The sequence below is a fragment of the Trematomus bernacchii genome, unplaced genomic scaffold, assembly GCF_902827165.1.
Source record: "Trematomus bernacchii unplaced genomic scaffold, fTreBer1.1, whole genome shotgun sequence".
NCBI lineage: Eukaryota > Metazoa > Chordata > Actinopteri > Perciformes > Nototheniidae > Trematomus > Trematomus bernacchii.
Genome location: NW_022987772.1, coordinates 1,091,669 through 1,108,818, shown reverse-complemented (window position 1 = coordinate 1,108,818; position 17,150 = coordinate 1,091,669). Strand labels below are relative to the sequence as shown.

General features: G+C 40.9%; 1 protein-coding gene across 1 annotated transcript in view; it reads right to left on the bottom strand.

Annotated features, from left to right (window-relative positions):
• The window catches only part of LOC117497003 (mucin-5AC-like), a 37,037-nt gene extending 20,167 nt beyond the window's left edge, over positions 1-16,870 (bottom strand). Inside the window, exons 1-12 of the mRNA XM_034148887.1 lie at positions 16,701-16,870; positions 16,086-16,346; positions 15,339-15,453; positions 13,810-13,894; positions 13,624-13,730; positions 12,177-12,390; positions 6,736-6,866; positions 5,713-5,840; positions 4,985-5,179; positions 4,700-4,811; positions 4,273-4,342; positions 676-813 (exon numbers count right to left, since the gene is read on the bottom strand). Coding sequence (XP_034004778.1) covers positions 676-813; positions 4,273-4,342; positions 4,700-4,811; positions 4,985-5,179; positions 5,713-5,840; positions 6,736-6,866; positions 12,177-12,390; positions 13,624-13,730; positions 13,810-13,894; positions 15,339-15,453; positions 16,086-16,346; positions 16,701-16,870 — 1,726 coding nt within the window. The remainder of the gene's footprint in view (positions 1-675; positions 814-4,272; positions 4,343-4,699; positions 4,812-4,984; positions 5,180-5,712; positions 5,841-6,735; positions 6,867-12,176; positions 12,391-13,623; positions 13,731-13,809; positions 13,895-15,338; positions 15,454-16,085; positions 16,347-16,700) is intronic.
• Positions 16,871-17,150: the final 280 nt, after the last annotated feature.

Sequence of the window (17,150 nt, the reverse complement as noted above, 5' to 3'; positions counted from 1 at the left end):
ATTCTTTCATACATATTACTCTTTGAAAACAGCAGTACATGGCATATTAAAATGGTTGGTTCAAATGCTATTTATTTGAACAATATATGCTATATGCTATATATATTTAGGCAATATGATATAATAAGGATTCACTCTGACTTTCTTTGTTATCTAGGTGATCAGCCAAGCCAGATGGCACCTATCAATCTAAATAGAGTTCAAGAATGCTTAAAGTTTAAAGGACATACAAACTTTGATGACCTCTAACTTTATTAAGGTTGAACACCTTTTTAGTTATTATTTTACTCAGCCCCAAACAACTCCAAAACAAATGACCTAAAGACAGACAGGACTCACTCTGGATGGCATTAACTTGGCCTCCAACCAAACCGTAAGGAATCTCAGCATTATATTTGATCAGGATTTGTCCTTTAACGCCCACATAAAATACATCTCAAGGATCGCCTTCTTTCATCTGGGTACCCTTGCTAAAATCATCCTGCCTCAAAACGATCCAGAAAAACTATTCCCTGCATTTGTTACTTAAAGGCTGGATTATTGTAACTCATTATTATCAGGCTGTACCCAAAATGTGTTATTTGTGATATTGGGTTTACTGTTTGTAACAACAAACAGGGATCAATAGCCAGCACTATTTGAGTTCTGAAGTACAGATGACTTCAGGACACATACCACAGATTTTGGCCTGGTAGTCGCTGGTCACTGTGAGGTAGAGCTGCATCACCGGGTGGAGCTGCACCTCCAGCAGCACCCCCACAGACGTCTGCACCAGCAGGTAGAAGGAGGACGCTCTGAAGGCCGAGATCCCAGCTGCAGGGGGGGACGGGAGTTTGTTAAAAAAATCTATCACTTTCTGCAAGCTGTCATCCTATCCAGCTCAGAGGCAAATGGAATGACTGATCTGCAGTAAAGATGGTCATGTTGTTTGGTTGGTGGATGTGTGTAGAAGTTAAAAAGAGAAGCTCATCAAGTGTAGTATTACTGATCCCATGCTGTTGATTTCCTTACCTGGAAAAAACGTATATATACTGTATATCAGTGGTGAACCGTCAGGGCATTCAAGGTATTCAGAGAATACCCTGAAACACTCAGAAAAACAAACAAAAAATCTATGTAATTATATTAAAAACATTTTATAAAATGTAAATAAAATGACTAAATGAGAATCGTATATGCGTTGTTGATCTGTCATCGTATATTACAATGTTACGTTGATTTGTTTGTCTTTCTCGGTACGCATTTGAGTGGTTTTGTGTTAGAAAAAAAATGCAACCAATCAGATATTTTTCTGGGTCTCTGGGTAGAATATCCTTCAACCAAGGTATTCTATATCCATGATAGAATGCCCTGGGGCCTCATTTATAAATGGTGCGTACGCTCAAAAGATGGCGTACGCCAGTTTCTAAGCAATGTTTTTGATTTATAAAAAACAAACTTGACTTGGGAAAATGTGCGGTCCTCCACGCAAACTCTGACCGATCCGTACGCGGTACGCACAAAAACGGGAGAGACGAGAAACTGCGACACCATTGGCAGAAGGAAGAATGGAGAGAAATATGTGAAAATAATACCATAAATATAATGTTACCTCTCATGTATCATATATGAAGAATTCATTTGCAACAAATTGATTGAAGCCAATCTTAAAAAGATTAAACAAACGCCTGTTTGAGACTCCTCAGTGCACACAAAAACCTAACTTGGAGAAATAAATATATACGGATATGTTATTGAAAACCACCTTGAATATGTTGTCTTAAAGTGGACCTATCATGCTATATTTGAATAATATAGTGTAGGACCATACCTATATAAGGCATTATACTTTTTTTTTTTCAAAATACCAAACAAATCATGCATTTTAGCCATGCCTCATTTTGCTCAATTTGACATATTTTGGCTCTGTTTTTGCAAGGGCAGATTCTGTGAGAACAGCACCATCTACAGGCCTGGCATATGTACTACAGCGTCTCCAGCGCTTTCGAATGGCAATGGCCGTGGCTGTGTCCTCCTGATTGGTGGAGTTGGCCCAATAGCCGTAGCGCCACCGTCCTGACGTCAGGACAGTGTTCAAATCTGGATCAGTTTTTATCAGATCCGTTGCAGCCCCTTTTTTAGAGATTTGGGTATGGAGGAAAATAGAGAGGGTTGTGTTTTCTGACACTTGGTGAGTTCCCTGGAACACCGGGGACACATATTCATGTATAAAAGACGTACAAAAGTGCATTTTGCATGATAGGTCCCCTTTAATGTTATGACATGTATTCTCATAAATGATGCGGTTTGCTGAAGGACAGAATTACGTCTAAACTGAGGCCGTTTTGCTTTTCTATAGGTTGTATAGATACGAGCATGGTTTTATATACTATCATGTTTAATCATGTGTTATGCCGTTTACTAAGACTTGATAAGTCGCTCGTAAAACACAGGAGGTATGGAAACTAAGAACACCATATATTTGGTAGATTTGGACAGCTGGAACACAAACCACCAAATAAAAAAATAAACATTCATTGACTCCACTCCGCAGGGATCCCCCGATACTTTCTTACAGTTTCTCATCATGGGGGGGGTCTCCTGTCCCCGGCACAAACACACTGACACACTGCCTGAGGAAGGTTATGTGTATTTTTTTGTCATTAACTTTTTTCGGACCACTTATTTATTTATTTTGGTGACGATCCGACCTTCATGCTGCTACTCTGGTTCAAACTGCATCCACCAAACAATGTGATTTATCTCCACCTCCCCAAAAGAACCAAAATCTGACACGGTGTGAAATGTCTTTTTTTGCTGTTCTGTCGTCATTTCCTGTGAACTTCTTCATGCAGTCAGTCAAAATGAATATTAATACGGGGCGTTTCTTTGATTATTTATAGGCAAATATGGGCGTTACGGGAAGCCCGCAAAAGCTGCGCCGCATTTCGAGTGCTTTATAAATGAGGCCCCTGGCCCTTACACTGAATTAGAGCGTACGTTTGGATTGACAGTTTGATCAACCAATCATATATTGATTTGTAGCCAATGGGCGTATTCTTTCAGAGTTTCCCTCAGTTCCAGGGTACTCTAGAACAGTGGTTCTCAACTGGTCAGGCCTCAGGACCCACTTTTTCCTTTGTCAATAAATCGCGACCCGAAATTTTGAAACACTCAAATCTATTCAACAAAGAATCGTGCTATAATATACGCTTTTCAGCATACAATATTAATTAAAGTGAAGTACAGTGCATATATCCCTTATGTCCCTTCACAGAACTAAAGTATGCTTTTAAAAAAGGTTTAATGAGATGATGGAATCAAAGCTGAACTGTAAAACATAAAAAGGCACACATGCTGAAAACCCAACCCCAGAAAGGGGGTCTGGGGGGATTCTCCACCAGGAGATTTTTAGAAATACTAACATATAAACTACGCATTCTGGTACACTCTGAGAAGAAATTAAATAAATGTATTAGTACCCTACATATTAATAATGTGTTATGCCATTGTTTGTTTTTCACTTTGTTCTGACAGCTGAACTTGCTGCTCCACACAGAGAGAAGAGTAAAGAGGAGAGAGTCTGTGTGAATTATTTTAAATTGTGGGTTAGGGTAGATAGCCCCCATTGTTCTGTGACCTGTCAATCATCAAACCGAGGGTCATATTTCATCATGTGTTCATTTTTTTCTGAAGTCGTACCCATGGATGTATAAAGAATAGTTCTACCGCAAAGTTATTCTCCGTGGGGACTTCCGGCAACAATCTTGATTCTGATTGGCCAGAAGACTCGAAAAAACATCAGCAAAGATGTTTTATTGAGAAGATGATCACTACATGACAAAAGTTTTCAAAACCGTTTATGGTCTCCGCTACTTCCAGTCCAACGCCTACTGCATGCACAGCAATAGAAAATCAGGCCTTCAAAATATTTGTTTACATTTTTTCCCAAACAGTTTTTTGTTGATGTTGTTGCGGAATTGTTGTCAGTACCCTTTTCAAGACGACAATTCAGTGAAGACGGACATTATAATGGTGGGGGGGGGGGCGGTGGAGGGGGGTGTGTGTGAATACAGAAGGTCCAGTTGTGATAGACACGGTTGGCCACTGCTAAATATATATATTAGGGCTGGGTAAGTTAATAACGGAAGGAGATGATGCTGTCCTTGCAGTCTCTCCATTCAGACGTTCAGGAAAAACAACTGATTGTGACTGACAAACGCAGATCATGTAAGTTACGGTGCTACCGTGGAAGAAATGTAAGGATAAGATTAGATATGGAAAGTGTCTCACCAGCAGAGAAGGGTAACTGAGCGTAGATGCCATTCACAAACACCTTGCCACTGGGTTGGATGGTGATCACCTTCATATGAAAAGAGACCTGTTATCATCTCTGTGGCGTGTGTTCATAATAAAAAACCAAGCAACAAATATTGTGTGCGCTCCCTTACCTTGCAACAATACTTTCATATTATTGTAATTGTATACTCAAATACATATAGGAAGAAATGGCAGGCGGGTGATAAACGATTATGCTTTCGAAAATGGTGACAAATTATTTGAAAACAAGTAAAGCAAAACTAGTGTGTGTGTGTGTGTGTGTGTGTGTGTGTGTGTGTGTGTGTGTGTGTGTGTGTGTGTGTGTGTGTGTGTGTGTGTGTGTGTGTGTGTGTGTGTGTGTGTGTGTGTGTGTGTGTGTGTGTGTGTTTATTATACTCACGTTAGCCCCTCCAGACAAACCCAAGGTCACAGACTTAAGGCAGGTTTCACTCTCGGTCACTCCACACTGCAGCAGCTGCGCCTGCACTACAAACTGGGCTGCACTGCAGTCCCTAAATACAGATACACAACACTCTCACACATCTCTCAAACAGCTGCAGTGAAATAACATGGCTGCACATAGCAGTGTATAGAACCCAGTAGAAGAGCAACACTAATCAGAACCTTGCATGAATAGTACCGTCAGTTGCTTCAGGCTTGGGTAGCTCTAAAGTGCAAGTGTTACCATGGCATGGGTGTGTGTTTGGTATAACAGCACGGAAGAGGATGTGTGTGTACTACCTTAGCCAGGACGTAGGAACAGTCCCCATGAAAGGTGTAGGCTTTGCCATCAAAGGTGTTGATGTGAGCCCCCCCCTCCAGAGAGCAGGTTCCTGGACAGTTCTCCTCTGTACAACTCCACTGTCCACTCTCACACACACTATCAGCACACACCCACACACATGCGCACACAACACACACACACACACACACACACACACACACACACACACACACACACACACACCACGCACACACCACACACACACACACACACACACACACACACACAACACACACACACGTCCCATCTCTCGCATGCTTCGCTCGCACAGCACACGACACACACACACACACACACACACACACACCACACACACACCGTCACAACACACTCACACAACACACACACCGTCACACAACACACACACACACACACACACACCTTCACACACACCATCACACACACACACACACACACACGTTTAGCACACACCAATTCTATTTAGCTTTATTTTGTCATTACTTTTGTTATGAAAGCACTTGTAAAATAGCCCTTATGTGTGGTGTGCTCTTGTTTCTTTTTTGTTGTAGTTTGATTCATCTCAATAATACTCATAGCACATTTTCGCTCATAACACATTTTCCATTTGTGTGTCGTGTTCCTTTAAAAAACACTGAAATACTGGATGCCATATACCATTTTTTGTGCAGTAGCTGGAGTAGGACTCCCCAGGTCTGTACGTCCGGCTGTTGTAGCTGCATGAGCACTCCTTCAGCGGAATACAGCCCCGTCCATTCAGATCATCCAGCAACCGTGCCTGCAGGACAGGAGTACCACTGCATTAACCCTCCTGTGGCTTACGGGTTACATCTGACACCAATTCACTACTTTCATCAATCATAAATATTGTGTTTTACAATTGATTTCTTCAAGGACTGATGATATCCTCCACAGTTTGAACCCATAACATTGCTGATCACCACTTTCATTGAATTTTGATTGGTTTAAATATGACCGCCATAGGAATTGAAAGGGTAACCCTAGATTACGTTTATGCATCAGATTGTACTCATCCGAAAATCTTCAACCAAGTTGATTTTGGAATACTTTTTCAGTGTTTATTCAATGTATATTCTCTGCAGTTATTCATGTAAACCAGTATTATGAGACATTGTTTACAGCCATAGGTGTAGTGCTATTTTTATAAGTGCAGGAGCGCACCTATGACTCGCACATGCATGCACGTGCACGGTTGTGGCACGACCACCAAAACAGAAACATATGGACATAGGTTACTATATCAAAAATGTGCAAATGTATTTAGAATCCTATCCATGTGACTCTTTTTATTAGTGGGTGGTCAACCTAACATCCTCCAGGGAGGTCCGGGGGCATGCTCCCCCGGGAAGATTATTATTGTTTTTTAAATCAACTCTTGTACTTTGAGAGCAAAAACTTGAATGACACACAGAGACCCAGAAGTACTTTTACTACGGTATCCTATTCTTTTCGATGGCTTTATTGTATGATTAGTATGACAGATGAACAGATGCCACTGGGCTTTCAACTAAAAACACAGCCATGCAAAAAACTGCGGCATGTGTACGGCTCCTTATGGGTAGGCTACTGCAATATTTGAATCTCGCTCCGGCAGCACTACACCCTGTTTACAGCTTAAAATGGTGTTGAATACAAATGTGAAATGTGTGAACTGTACCTGCAGTGCAGAAGCAACCATCGATACAGTGGTTGTCGCAGGTGTGGCTGGCCTCTGGGTTGGAGCAGGTATCAGTACAGGGACTACCACACTCCTTGTACTCCATTTCTTCCGGACATGACTTCCCTGTAGATACATTTTATTTTTAGTAAAATTCACTTTTCATAACTTCACTGCTGTAGCCTGGATCCAGACCCTCAACCCGCACGCCAACACTTAAGGGGTTGAATTAATGGCATCAGGTTCTAGGAATCAGCTTCTGCTCTCTCACCTGAATGAATGGTGAATGATTGCTTAGGGACTTTTCTTTGTACCTGAACGTGAAATCAAAGTCAATAAATAATGTGTTTTGAGTCTGACAGCTTCAATCAACACGCCCATCATTTTAGTCCTGACATATTCACAGCAGATGGAGACCTTGTCTTGCTTGATTTTGGTTAGAGAAACAGTTGAGTCATCAGTGCTGTAGTTGAAGGGTCTAAAGCAGGGGTGGGGAACCTCCTGCCTCCGGACTGTGTACGGGCCGCAGACCATTTGATCTGGCCCTCGAAGTAATTCATAAACACATGCAAAAAATACAAAATCAACTCCAAATTTAGATTTCTAAAAACTAGACAGCAATAAAACACACCGGGCAATGAACTGTTTTTCCTGGCCACTGTCAGGGTCCTTGAAACAAACACGAGCGGAACGTGTCATCAAGTGATCAAGTCATATAAAAAACTTCAAATAAACAAGACCGTCCGTAGGTCCATCTAATTTGTCTTAATTTGATTCCATGTTTCCCTCACTTTTCCTCGCAAAACCACGTGAAGAGAGAGGAAGCAAGGGAGCTTTCTGATCGCTGCTGGGTCGGCTGCAAGTCGCTGCAGAGAGTTTTGATGGAGTTTGGGTTTGCACACATGTTCGCTGATCTGCTACTAATAAAAGGCAAACAGTTATCTCACATTAATAACCCCTGCTCTCTGTAGTTATTCTGTGTCCTGCTGACCTGTCCAACCCGCAGAATGCCTTTAAATTATTAATTTAGTTATTAAGTTTGAGAAACCGGCTCGAGACAACACTTTTTGTTATATTCCATGGAATGCTCTTAACATCCCGATAGCAATGAATATCTTAAGTGCTTTGACAAAAAATCCATAAAAAAAACGTCATCTGTGGGAAGCCGTAGTACTGTAAAAAGCACGACCAATCATTTTAGCCGGCCCAGCTAAAATAACTGGATGGCCTACCTGCCTGTCAGCCTTTTCCATCTGTGCACAAATTTATCTCGTGCCCTCATTGGTCATGTGCGCGTTCGTGTGTGTTGGAGGAGGGGCTTCTGTAAGGAAGTGGCAGTTTTTTTCCGGCTGTGTATTTTCAAATTCTAGCGCACTCGAGCTGGTTTCTCCAAAATGACCATACCCCACCTTTAACGTCTACATTTATTGATGTCCCTGAATTTTGAATTGATAATCTAATAATCCAGGATATGATCGTGTATTTTTGGAGACACTGACAAGGCTTCATTTTTTCAGGAAGAAATTACAATAACTTGTTACAGTAGGCTGTTAAACCCCAACGCGTCAAAATGGTCAGCCTGAATGAAAATGAACATAAATAAGAATAAAATAATTATATAAAAGGAAGAAAGTTGTTTGTGGTCGGTTTTGTTGTTCAGACGTATTATCACTTATTTTTACATTTATGATAAATCCTTTGAAAAAAAAACTCCCGAAAGATGTTGTAAAAATTGAAATGGCCGTTGATAGGAAAAAGCTTCCCCAGCCCTGGTCTAAAGTAATCACAGAGCTATATCCAGGTTCATGATCTCCTCTCTCAATTATATTAGAGCAACATAATGCACGATTTTTTTAGATATAGCGCACGGCCACTAGCATTAACAGTGATCAGTGGTGAGCTTTACTTTGGCAACCAGTAATGCTTTTGTCTATCAGGGAACTCCGTAAATCACAGAGAGTCGCACGCTTCTAACGACGCGCTCACCAAAGTGACTGCCAGACACCATTCTCTCACAAGAACTCACAGTAAGTCATAATTCTGTGTGACTGGCGAAGCCACACACAGTATAGTATTTGACATACTTATTTAGTGTGCTGATACAGCATTCCAACTATCTGTTCTTCTACGCACAAAATTCTTATTATTATTCCGACGGGTTATTTTGTCCCTCTTCGCCACATTCCACATCGCAAAAACTCCATTCAAACATCAAAACGTCAGCGCTCGTTCGGGATTCGATTGCTATTACTTTTCTCATTCATAACTTTCATAATTACAGGGATCCCATAATTCATCACATTTTAAGATGGAATCAATGGAGGAACCATCTTCAGACTTGAAAAATCTTCATGCGACTTCAACTGCTAACTGTTCCTTCATACTTTCACTCAGAACCTAATTCCAACTTTAAAATGTTACACATCTTTCTGACATTATTCGTATTACACAACTTTTAAATCAGATTCATACTTTTAGAAATATTAAACATTGTTCAGACCTTGGTAAGGAGGCCTTCTTTAGATTTTAACATTAGTGTGTATTGCGCAGCTCGTTAAGGCTAGAGTGCGTGATGTCACAGCTAGAGTGGAGGAGAGCTTGAAATTCATCTTAATATTTTTTTTCAACCTGTCACAATTCCCAAACCCTACACTCCTTGGACATCGTTTTCATGAGATACGTTGGAAAACATCTCTTAACTTGAAAAATTAAAAACGATTAAGCAAAAATATTAAACAAAATGCCTCTTGAGGGCATGAAGTGACACAAACTTTCAACATGTCTCCATTAAGGCCCATTGTAAATTCAGCCTGATCTTTCCTCACAGCAGCAGCCGTACACCTTTAGTTAATCTGCCAAAAAGGCCACATTATTGACCCGAAAGTACACTAAAAGCACACTTCAGACGCTCAGGGTCCGTGACATGCTGTCACGCGTTGAAATTTCACCGATATCTGCTACGGTTCTTCAACAAAACGTTCACATGTAGGAGGTTTATCTCTCATTCAGAACAATGGAAAGGCCCTCCTCTCACTGATTACTGCACATCACCATGGAAACCTTTCATCTATGGGCTCAAGCACAGGTGTTTCATAACGTCATTAGCTCAAACATAAACACCTGTGTGTTGGAGATATGACATGATGATGTCATAACTCAAACTGAAATGCTCAGAACGCCACCAAACATCACATGATGGTTAACACTGTGGCCCTGAACAGCTCTAGGTCAAATCTGATGTTACATAATGTGGTGTTACCATGGCAACGCATCCCTTGCCATAAAACACGATGTCGCTGTAACTCCAATGGACACGGTCCGATCGTCCGCCAATCTTCACTTGTATATCACCGGTCCATGGCTCAACAGCTCTACGCCATATGTGAGATCTCACCATATGCCGTTTCCATGGAAACTAATCCCTCGCCAAAAAACACGATGTTGTCTTGATACCTATGCAAATGGTCAAAACAGCACCAGACTTCAGATAATGATTAATGGTCCGGCCCTCAACAGCTCTATGTCAATTATGGGGTGTCATCATATGCCGTTTCCATGGAAACGCATCCCTCGCCATAACACAACGATGTTGTTTGTAACTCATATGAAAATGGTTAAAACACCACCAGACTTCAGATGACAGTTAATGGTCCAGCCCTCAACATGTCTATGTGCCATTCGTGAGTTTTCCTCAAAAGCTGTTGCCATGGCAACGCATCCCTCGCCGTAAAACACGATATTGCTATAACTCCTATGAAAATGGTCAAAAAGTGCTCAAAAACTTCACATGTGTGCTAACAGTCCAGCCGTAAAGACATCTACATGACCGTTTTGAAATGTCTTCAAAATGCCGTTGCCATAGAAATGCTCGCTATGAAACAACGGTTTTCTCATAACTTCAGTGAAAATGCTCCAAACGGCCCAAAACTTCACAGGTTTGGTAACGATGCAGCCATCAACACATCTAAGCATATTATGGGGTGTCATGGAATACCGTTGCCATGGCGACAGACCATTCACCATCAAGTTAGTTCAAAGGTTTGCAGTTCAAATATTCTGCTGCTTTTCCAAGCCATTTCACTTTCTTTTATTCTCTTATCACACATTCAAGCCCCCAGTGTTCATGTATCATTTCAATCTAAATTCTTCACTTTCTTCTTACACATTACATTTCAGCATAGCAGTTCAGCGTCAGCTTTTCAGCATAAAGCATTCCCACTAGCAATTTCTTCAGGAATTGCATTCACTAGTCTCATCTTATTCTCCTTCTTTCCGCCACGAATGTTGTCATGCTTACTTGTTCCGGCAGCGTTGACACGAAACCAAACAAAAAACACATCAAAATGTGGCGGAATGACCAGGATCGCTATGGTCTTTATAAGAGATTCGCCTAGCCGTTTTAATGCAAATCGCAGAACAAATTGCGATTATTTGCCCCATAGGAATGAATGGGAAATTTTGACCCCATACAGATTCCGCATACTTAACGTACGAACAAATTACAAGTTTAAACGGTTCTCGAGACTATGGACTGTATTAGACTGATTGGATATTTTTTTATAGCTAGTAACAGTTCTCACGTAGTCGCAGCTTACGTTTGTGAAAATGTCACACTTTTTCACATTTATAATGGGTGTGTATGGGAGAGCTGGTTAAGACTTAGAGTGGGTGACATCAACGGCTAAAGGAGGAGAGGAGCTGGAAAATCTGAAGAGTTTTTTTTTCGAACTATTGCTCGGCTGGCCACAATTTTCACTCTTCATACATCATTTGGTGATCATAATGTAGGGAAATTTGTCACGGCCGCACCGATGCTCATTTAATCAAACGGACACATATATATCACATATAGCAAACACGAGAGCCATCAGTGTTGCATCTGGTGACCTAAATACTCTGGGTAGGATATGTAGCTGATTGGAGTTACAAGTTTTTTACTTAGAAGCAATTATGCAGCACAATATTGTCAATACATTCTCTGACGGCTGTCTCTCGTTCACTGCAGGGCGTTGCCAACGCTTTGATCTTTGAACACACTGTCAGTCGTTAACTAAATCCAGTGGTAATCTAAAGATGTTCAGAACGATGCAGAAATGTGGTACAAGAATCCAAAAATGTAATAGATAAACAGTTAAAATAGTCAGCTAAAATGTTTGGGTATTCTTTGTTGTACCTTAACAATACAACTAATGCTATTAATACTTACTCAGCGGGGGTAATGTTAGCATCAGGATGCGTACCAGAGTTTCAGTCACACTGTCAAAATGTCTCTGGATTTTCTAGTTCTCATTAAAAATTGAATAAATGAAACATTTGCATGATGCTGAACATATATACGCTGTAGTGTATCTGCTTTTTAAAACCCTTAATTGGAAACTGAAATAACCCTCCTTCACATGGAATTTTCCATTAGCAGTGTGTATTGAGTGAACTCACAGCAGAGCTCTTCGGTTCTCCAGTTTTGGGGTTGTCCACCAGCATGGCTGCACTGCCTGGAGTACTCTGACACAGTGTTGCACAGACAGACGGTATCCAGCTGTTCACTGTGGCAGAGGTCAGCTACACAGGCAGAGGTAAAGGAGGCCAAGTCCAGCCCACTGTGACAGCTGCTGAACGCCGGGCCAGTGAGGATCTGCTCACACTGAGGTCTCTGCAGACACACACACACACACAAACAAACAAACACACACACACACACACACACGCAAACACACACACAGACAGAGAGAGAGACAGACGCAGAAGATGGTATAGTAGTCAATAGCCGCTTTCACACCAAGTACTTTGTGGTACTTAGTTCCCGGTACTTAGTTCCCGGTACTCAGTTCCCGGTACTTAGTTCCAGGTACTTAGTTGCCGGTACTTAGTTCCCGATACTTAGTTCCCCCAAACTTCTAGTCCCTGGAACTGTCCTAGTAGATCGCGTTCACACCAGAATAAGTCCCTGAGGGAGGATTACGCAAATGAAGCCGCTGACGTCACTTCTTCTCGTTTACTGGCAGGCCGCAAACAACATCACGGCGTATACTGCCACCCAAAGTCCCGGGTAAATCGCCAGAAGCGCCGACATCTCCTCATCACTCTACCGCTCCCATGTTTTATTTTGTGTTGCCATAAGTTAGTCTCTCTCCGTTGGTGCGCTGGGCTAATGCTAATAATGCTAATGCGAGCAAATAAAATGGCGGCTTCACAAAACTTTTCAGAGTTTTACAGGGCGTGGTTTGCAATTCGCCCAGCCAATCAGAAATTGTTAGTGTGGCCGACACACCCACGAACCGTTTTCTCCCAAGAAAGTCCCTAAAAAAGGGGGTGAAAAGGTTCGCAGGAACTAGGTTCTAGTTCCAGATCTTTTTGGTGTGAACGCAAAAATCCCAAGAACTATCGGAACTATTCCTGGGAAAAGTACTCGTATTGTATTGTGAAGATTTTTCTAGGAATAATAAGAAGAAGCCGAAGAAGAAGAGAAGAAGAACGATAATTCTCAGAAGAAGAGTAAGAAGAGAAGACGCTAGAAGAAGGAACGACGAGCAGAATTCCAGAAGAACGAAGACAGCAGCAAGAAGAATAGAAGAAGAAAGCAGAAGAAGAAGCAAGAAGCAGAAGCAAGAAGAAGAAAGAAGAAAAGAAAAGAACGAACCACGAAGAGAAGAAGAAGGAAAGAGAAGAAGAAGAGAAGAGCAAGACGAAGAAGAAGAGAAGAAAAGAAGAAGACAGAGACGAAAAAAGCAAAGAAGAAGAAGAATACAATAACGTAACTATAGAATAAGAAGTATTACAAAATAATAATAGAAAGAGGTATTAGTCCTTTCATTCTCAAATTAACCTATTTCCCAGTAAGTTAAAACAATATGTTTTGGTTTCCATAGAGTGGGTGGATGCTCACCATGTTGTTGCAGCTTTGTGTTGATTCCAGTGTGTAGTCAGAGCAGCTTTCAGTTGGACCATTCATTTTCCAGAAGTTAGCAAAATCCACAGGGGATATTTTCACACCTGGGTTACATCAAAGAAACATCTTAGTTTTCTGGCCAAACGTACACGGATGGAGTTGTTTATGTGGCTTAAAGTGTACCATGGCTGAAGAACTCATTGTAGACTCCATTAAAGTCTCCACAAAGACCACACGTTTGGTTCTTGTACTTTGGGTCTAATTCCACCTGTGAGAACAAAACCATCGCATTAAGGGACAGCTAGAACCTGCAGATGATTCACCATAAAATGCTAATTCTGATAATCAATACGACTTTTAGAAATCAAAGTACATATGATGCTTTAACCGCCTATATAAAATAAATTAATTATTATTTTATTATTATTTTTAACCAGTTGAGCCATGAGCCTGTTTTTCAGGCCTCTGGCTCGAAAATGACATTCCCAGAACAACTATAACTTCACTTCTAAAAGGGGTAAATTAATAATCTTTTTTCTCAAAGCAATTATAAATCTGTGAGTTGGATGTAGAAAAGTCAGAATCAATATAGAATTTTTTTATTTAAAGTAAATTCAGATTGAACATAGTAAAAAAATGTAAATTATAGTGTCCGTCCAAATAAAAAACATTACTTATAGTGAAAACAACCCTTGAATGATGGGAGAGTAGACTAAAAGCTTTAGGAATCCAAACTATAGCATATAATAAGTACCCTGTATCATGATTGATGCAAAACAAGTGACATTTGACCTTTTTAGAGAGATTTAGAAGAAAACAAAACACTTCTGGGGTCATTTGGGTGCGTTTACCATATCTATGTTCGATTTTAATGATTGACACCTCTTTTTAACCGTTAGAGTCAATATAATCGAGGGAAGTTCCTAAATCCATCTAAACATTACCCATTGGTGAATGAGTGGTGCGTAGCCAGAATGCCGTCATACACTCTCGTAGCAGCTAATATGAAATCTCTGTTATTGACATAAATATGAAGATGGATTATCAGTAATCATTTCAGAGTGACACAGACACATTGGATTAAACCTATGGATTAACCAGCAGCAGCGTTTTCTATCGTATTAATGCCATTGAACACAACTTTTGATCAGAACAACAGCATAGGTAAGAATTTCTTCCGTGTTTGCTCCGTAATGCCACGTTGTGTGATGTCTGTGTTTGCTTACCCTGTCGCGCAATCTGTGGAATCTCAGTTTGCTAATCGATATCTTGTTTGTGCAGATTTGATAAAAGGTATTTTTACCTTGAGTTCTGTGCTAATTGCGTTAGCATTTTTTTCGCTCAGGGCTAAGTCAGAGCCTTTGGTATTACCCTTTTGTTTCGTTTAGCTAAAACATGGTTAATATTGTCTGAAAGCTGAGTTTCTTCCCGTTAAGTGAGTATGACACATTCATAGTTTATTGAATGTTAAGAAGCCCTCAGGTGCTGTTTCTTGCAAGATGTTGCGTTTTGCCCTGCCCGCGGCCGTGGGGTTTAACTGGTTAAATAATATGAATATGGCGGTTCTACTACACAAATGAAAATGTTGCATTCAACTTATAAACATCATTTGTTTAGTGTGCAGCCTCACCTTGTCGCACTTTAATTCAAAGCTTTAAAGTGATTCAACAATAATGGCGATAAAGGATGTTTCTCTGCCAACACAATCCTACCAGAAAAGAGTCTTCCTCATTCCAGATAGCAAATAATCCCAGTTTTGCTTTGATTTTGATGTAGGTGTGACTTCTCTCGATGAGTACACCTGCTTGACTATATGGTAAGATGACTCTGCAAAAGAAAAGTCATCATTTCATGCTGGTTAGAGCCAAAGGGAGATTTTCAATGGTATCCAAACAAGGGCAAATGGAAATAGAGGATTTTAATCATATCCTTATTTACTCGTCCTACATAAGTACACAACACCAGTCCTAGTCCTGGAGCAGTGGGCAAGCTACTATACAGGGAGCAGTGTGGGGTTCTGGTGCTTTGCTCACTTTGGCAGTGCCCTTACTTGGTCCATTTGGACTCTTGACCAGCGACCCTCTGGTAAGCAAGCCAAATCGATTCACAGTTGCCGACATTTTGTCAGGGATTTTTTGCAGATCAAAATCATAAAACATTGAACATCGAACCACATTTATTCCCAACACAATTCACCTCATTAACCACTTCATTCAACAGTTGTAATAGGAATACCACAAATAGATTTAATTAGTAACATAGTAAAGTTGCCATGGTAACCATGTTACTGTTTATGAAGTCACAACCCACAGTCCAAGTGTATTTCTATTAAAGTTATGAGATTTCATATTTGTATTCGTATATCGTATATTGTATCGTATCGTATGCACTATTGTGTCGGCAGCACTGTGTCATGCAGGCAGAGCAGAAAGGTCTTAGTGTTTTGAAGGTGAACTTACGATTTGCCGTTGATGACCACTGAGCCCACAGAGAGCTCCACTACCGAGCCCTCCAGCTTCATGATGATGTTTTTGATGGTGTGGTGGTCGCCATCTTCCCCCCTTCTTATCTGGATGTTGAAGACCTTGTAATAGCTGCTGCATGAAGAGGTCAGGACGTAGTTGCAGGTGGAGTGCAACTGGAACACATCTCCATCAAAGGTCTTGTAGTGGAATTTGCCCCACGTACTGCAAACCTTGCCATTGTGGATGGACTTACACCTTCAGAGAGATCAGGACATTAAGCCACAAAGGCCAATTTGTAAATGTGTCATTAGGTCCATGCATGATTCTCACATGTTGCCTCCATAGGAAGCTGTTTACAGTTATGAACCAACAACCAAAAGCTCACCTGGTATTCTCTCAGGAATCTGGGACCTGGAGGTGAACGGGTCCACAGCAGACGTTGCATCTGTTGAAAGTACGTTTTATTTTGTCAAGTAATCCATAACAAATCTCAATCTACATTTAAACAGAACAAGACTGCATCACACAGGTAAACATTTGAACTGTTAATAGTCCCTTTTGTTATATTGTCAAGCTTCCTAATGGAATATAATATATTTACCGCTGTACCAGGCAGCTACAACTGACAGCCATAGCAGCCACTCTTTAGCCATAGCCATTTGCTTCTTTGGGAACTCTGAGGAAGATGAGACAGAGTTCCAGCGCTTTATAGCAGGGGGGAAGGTCTTACTGATGCAGGGGAGGGAGTGGCAATCCCATAGTTTGACATGGTGATTCATGATTGCTAATCTTACCTGTCCCATTTATTTCCATTGTCCCTGGTACACTCCCCTTCAAACAACTAATATGAAGGGCAAGGTTACAGAGCATGCAAACAGATCACATCTGTGATGGAAAAAAACTAGCACCAAAGTCCACTAATAATGGCCACTCTGATGGCCGGACTCACATAGTGTGGGTGCTTTCGGTCCTTCTGATGTGATCTTGAACTGAATCTAGAGAAGTAAAAGTCACCCTCTCACACTTTTTACTTCACAACTTAATTAACTGCATCCACCA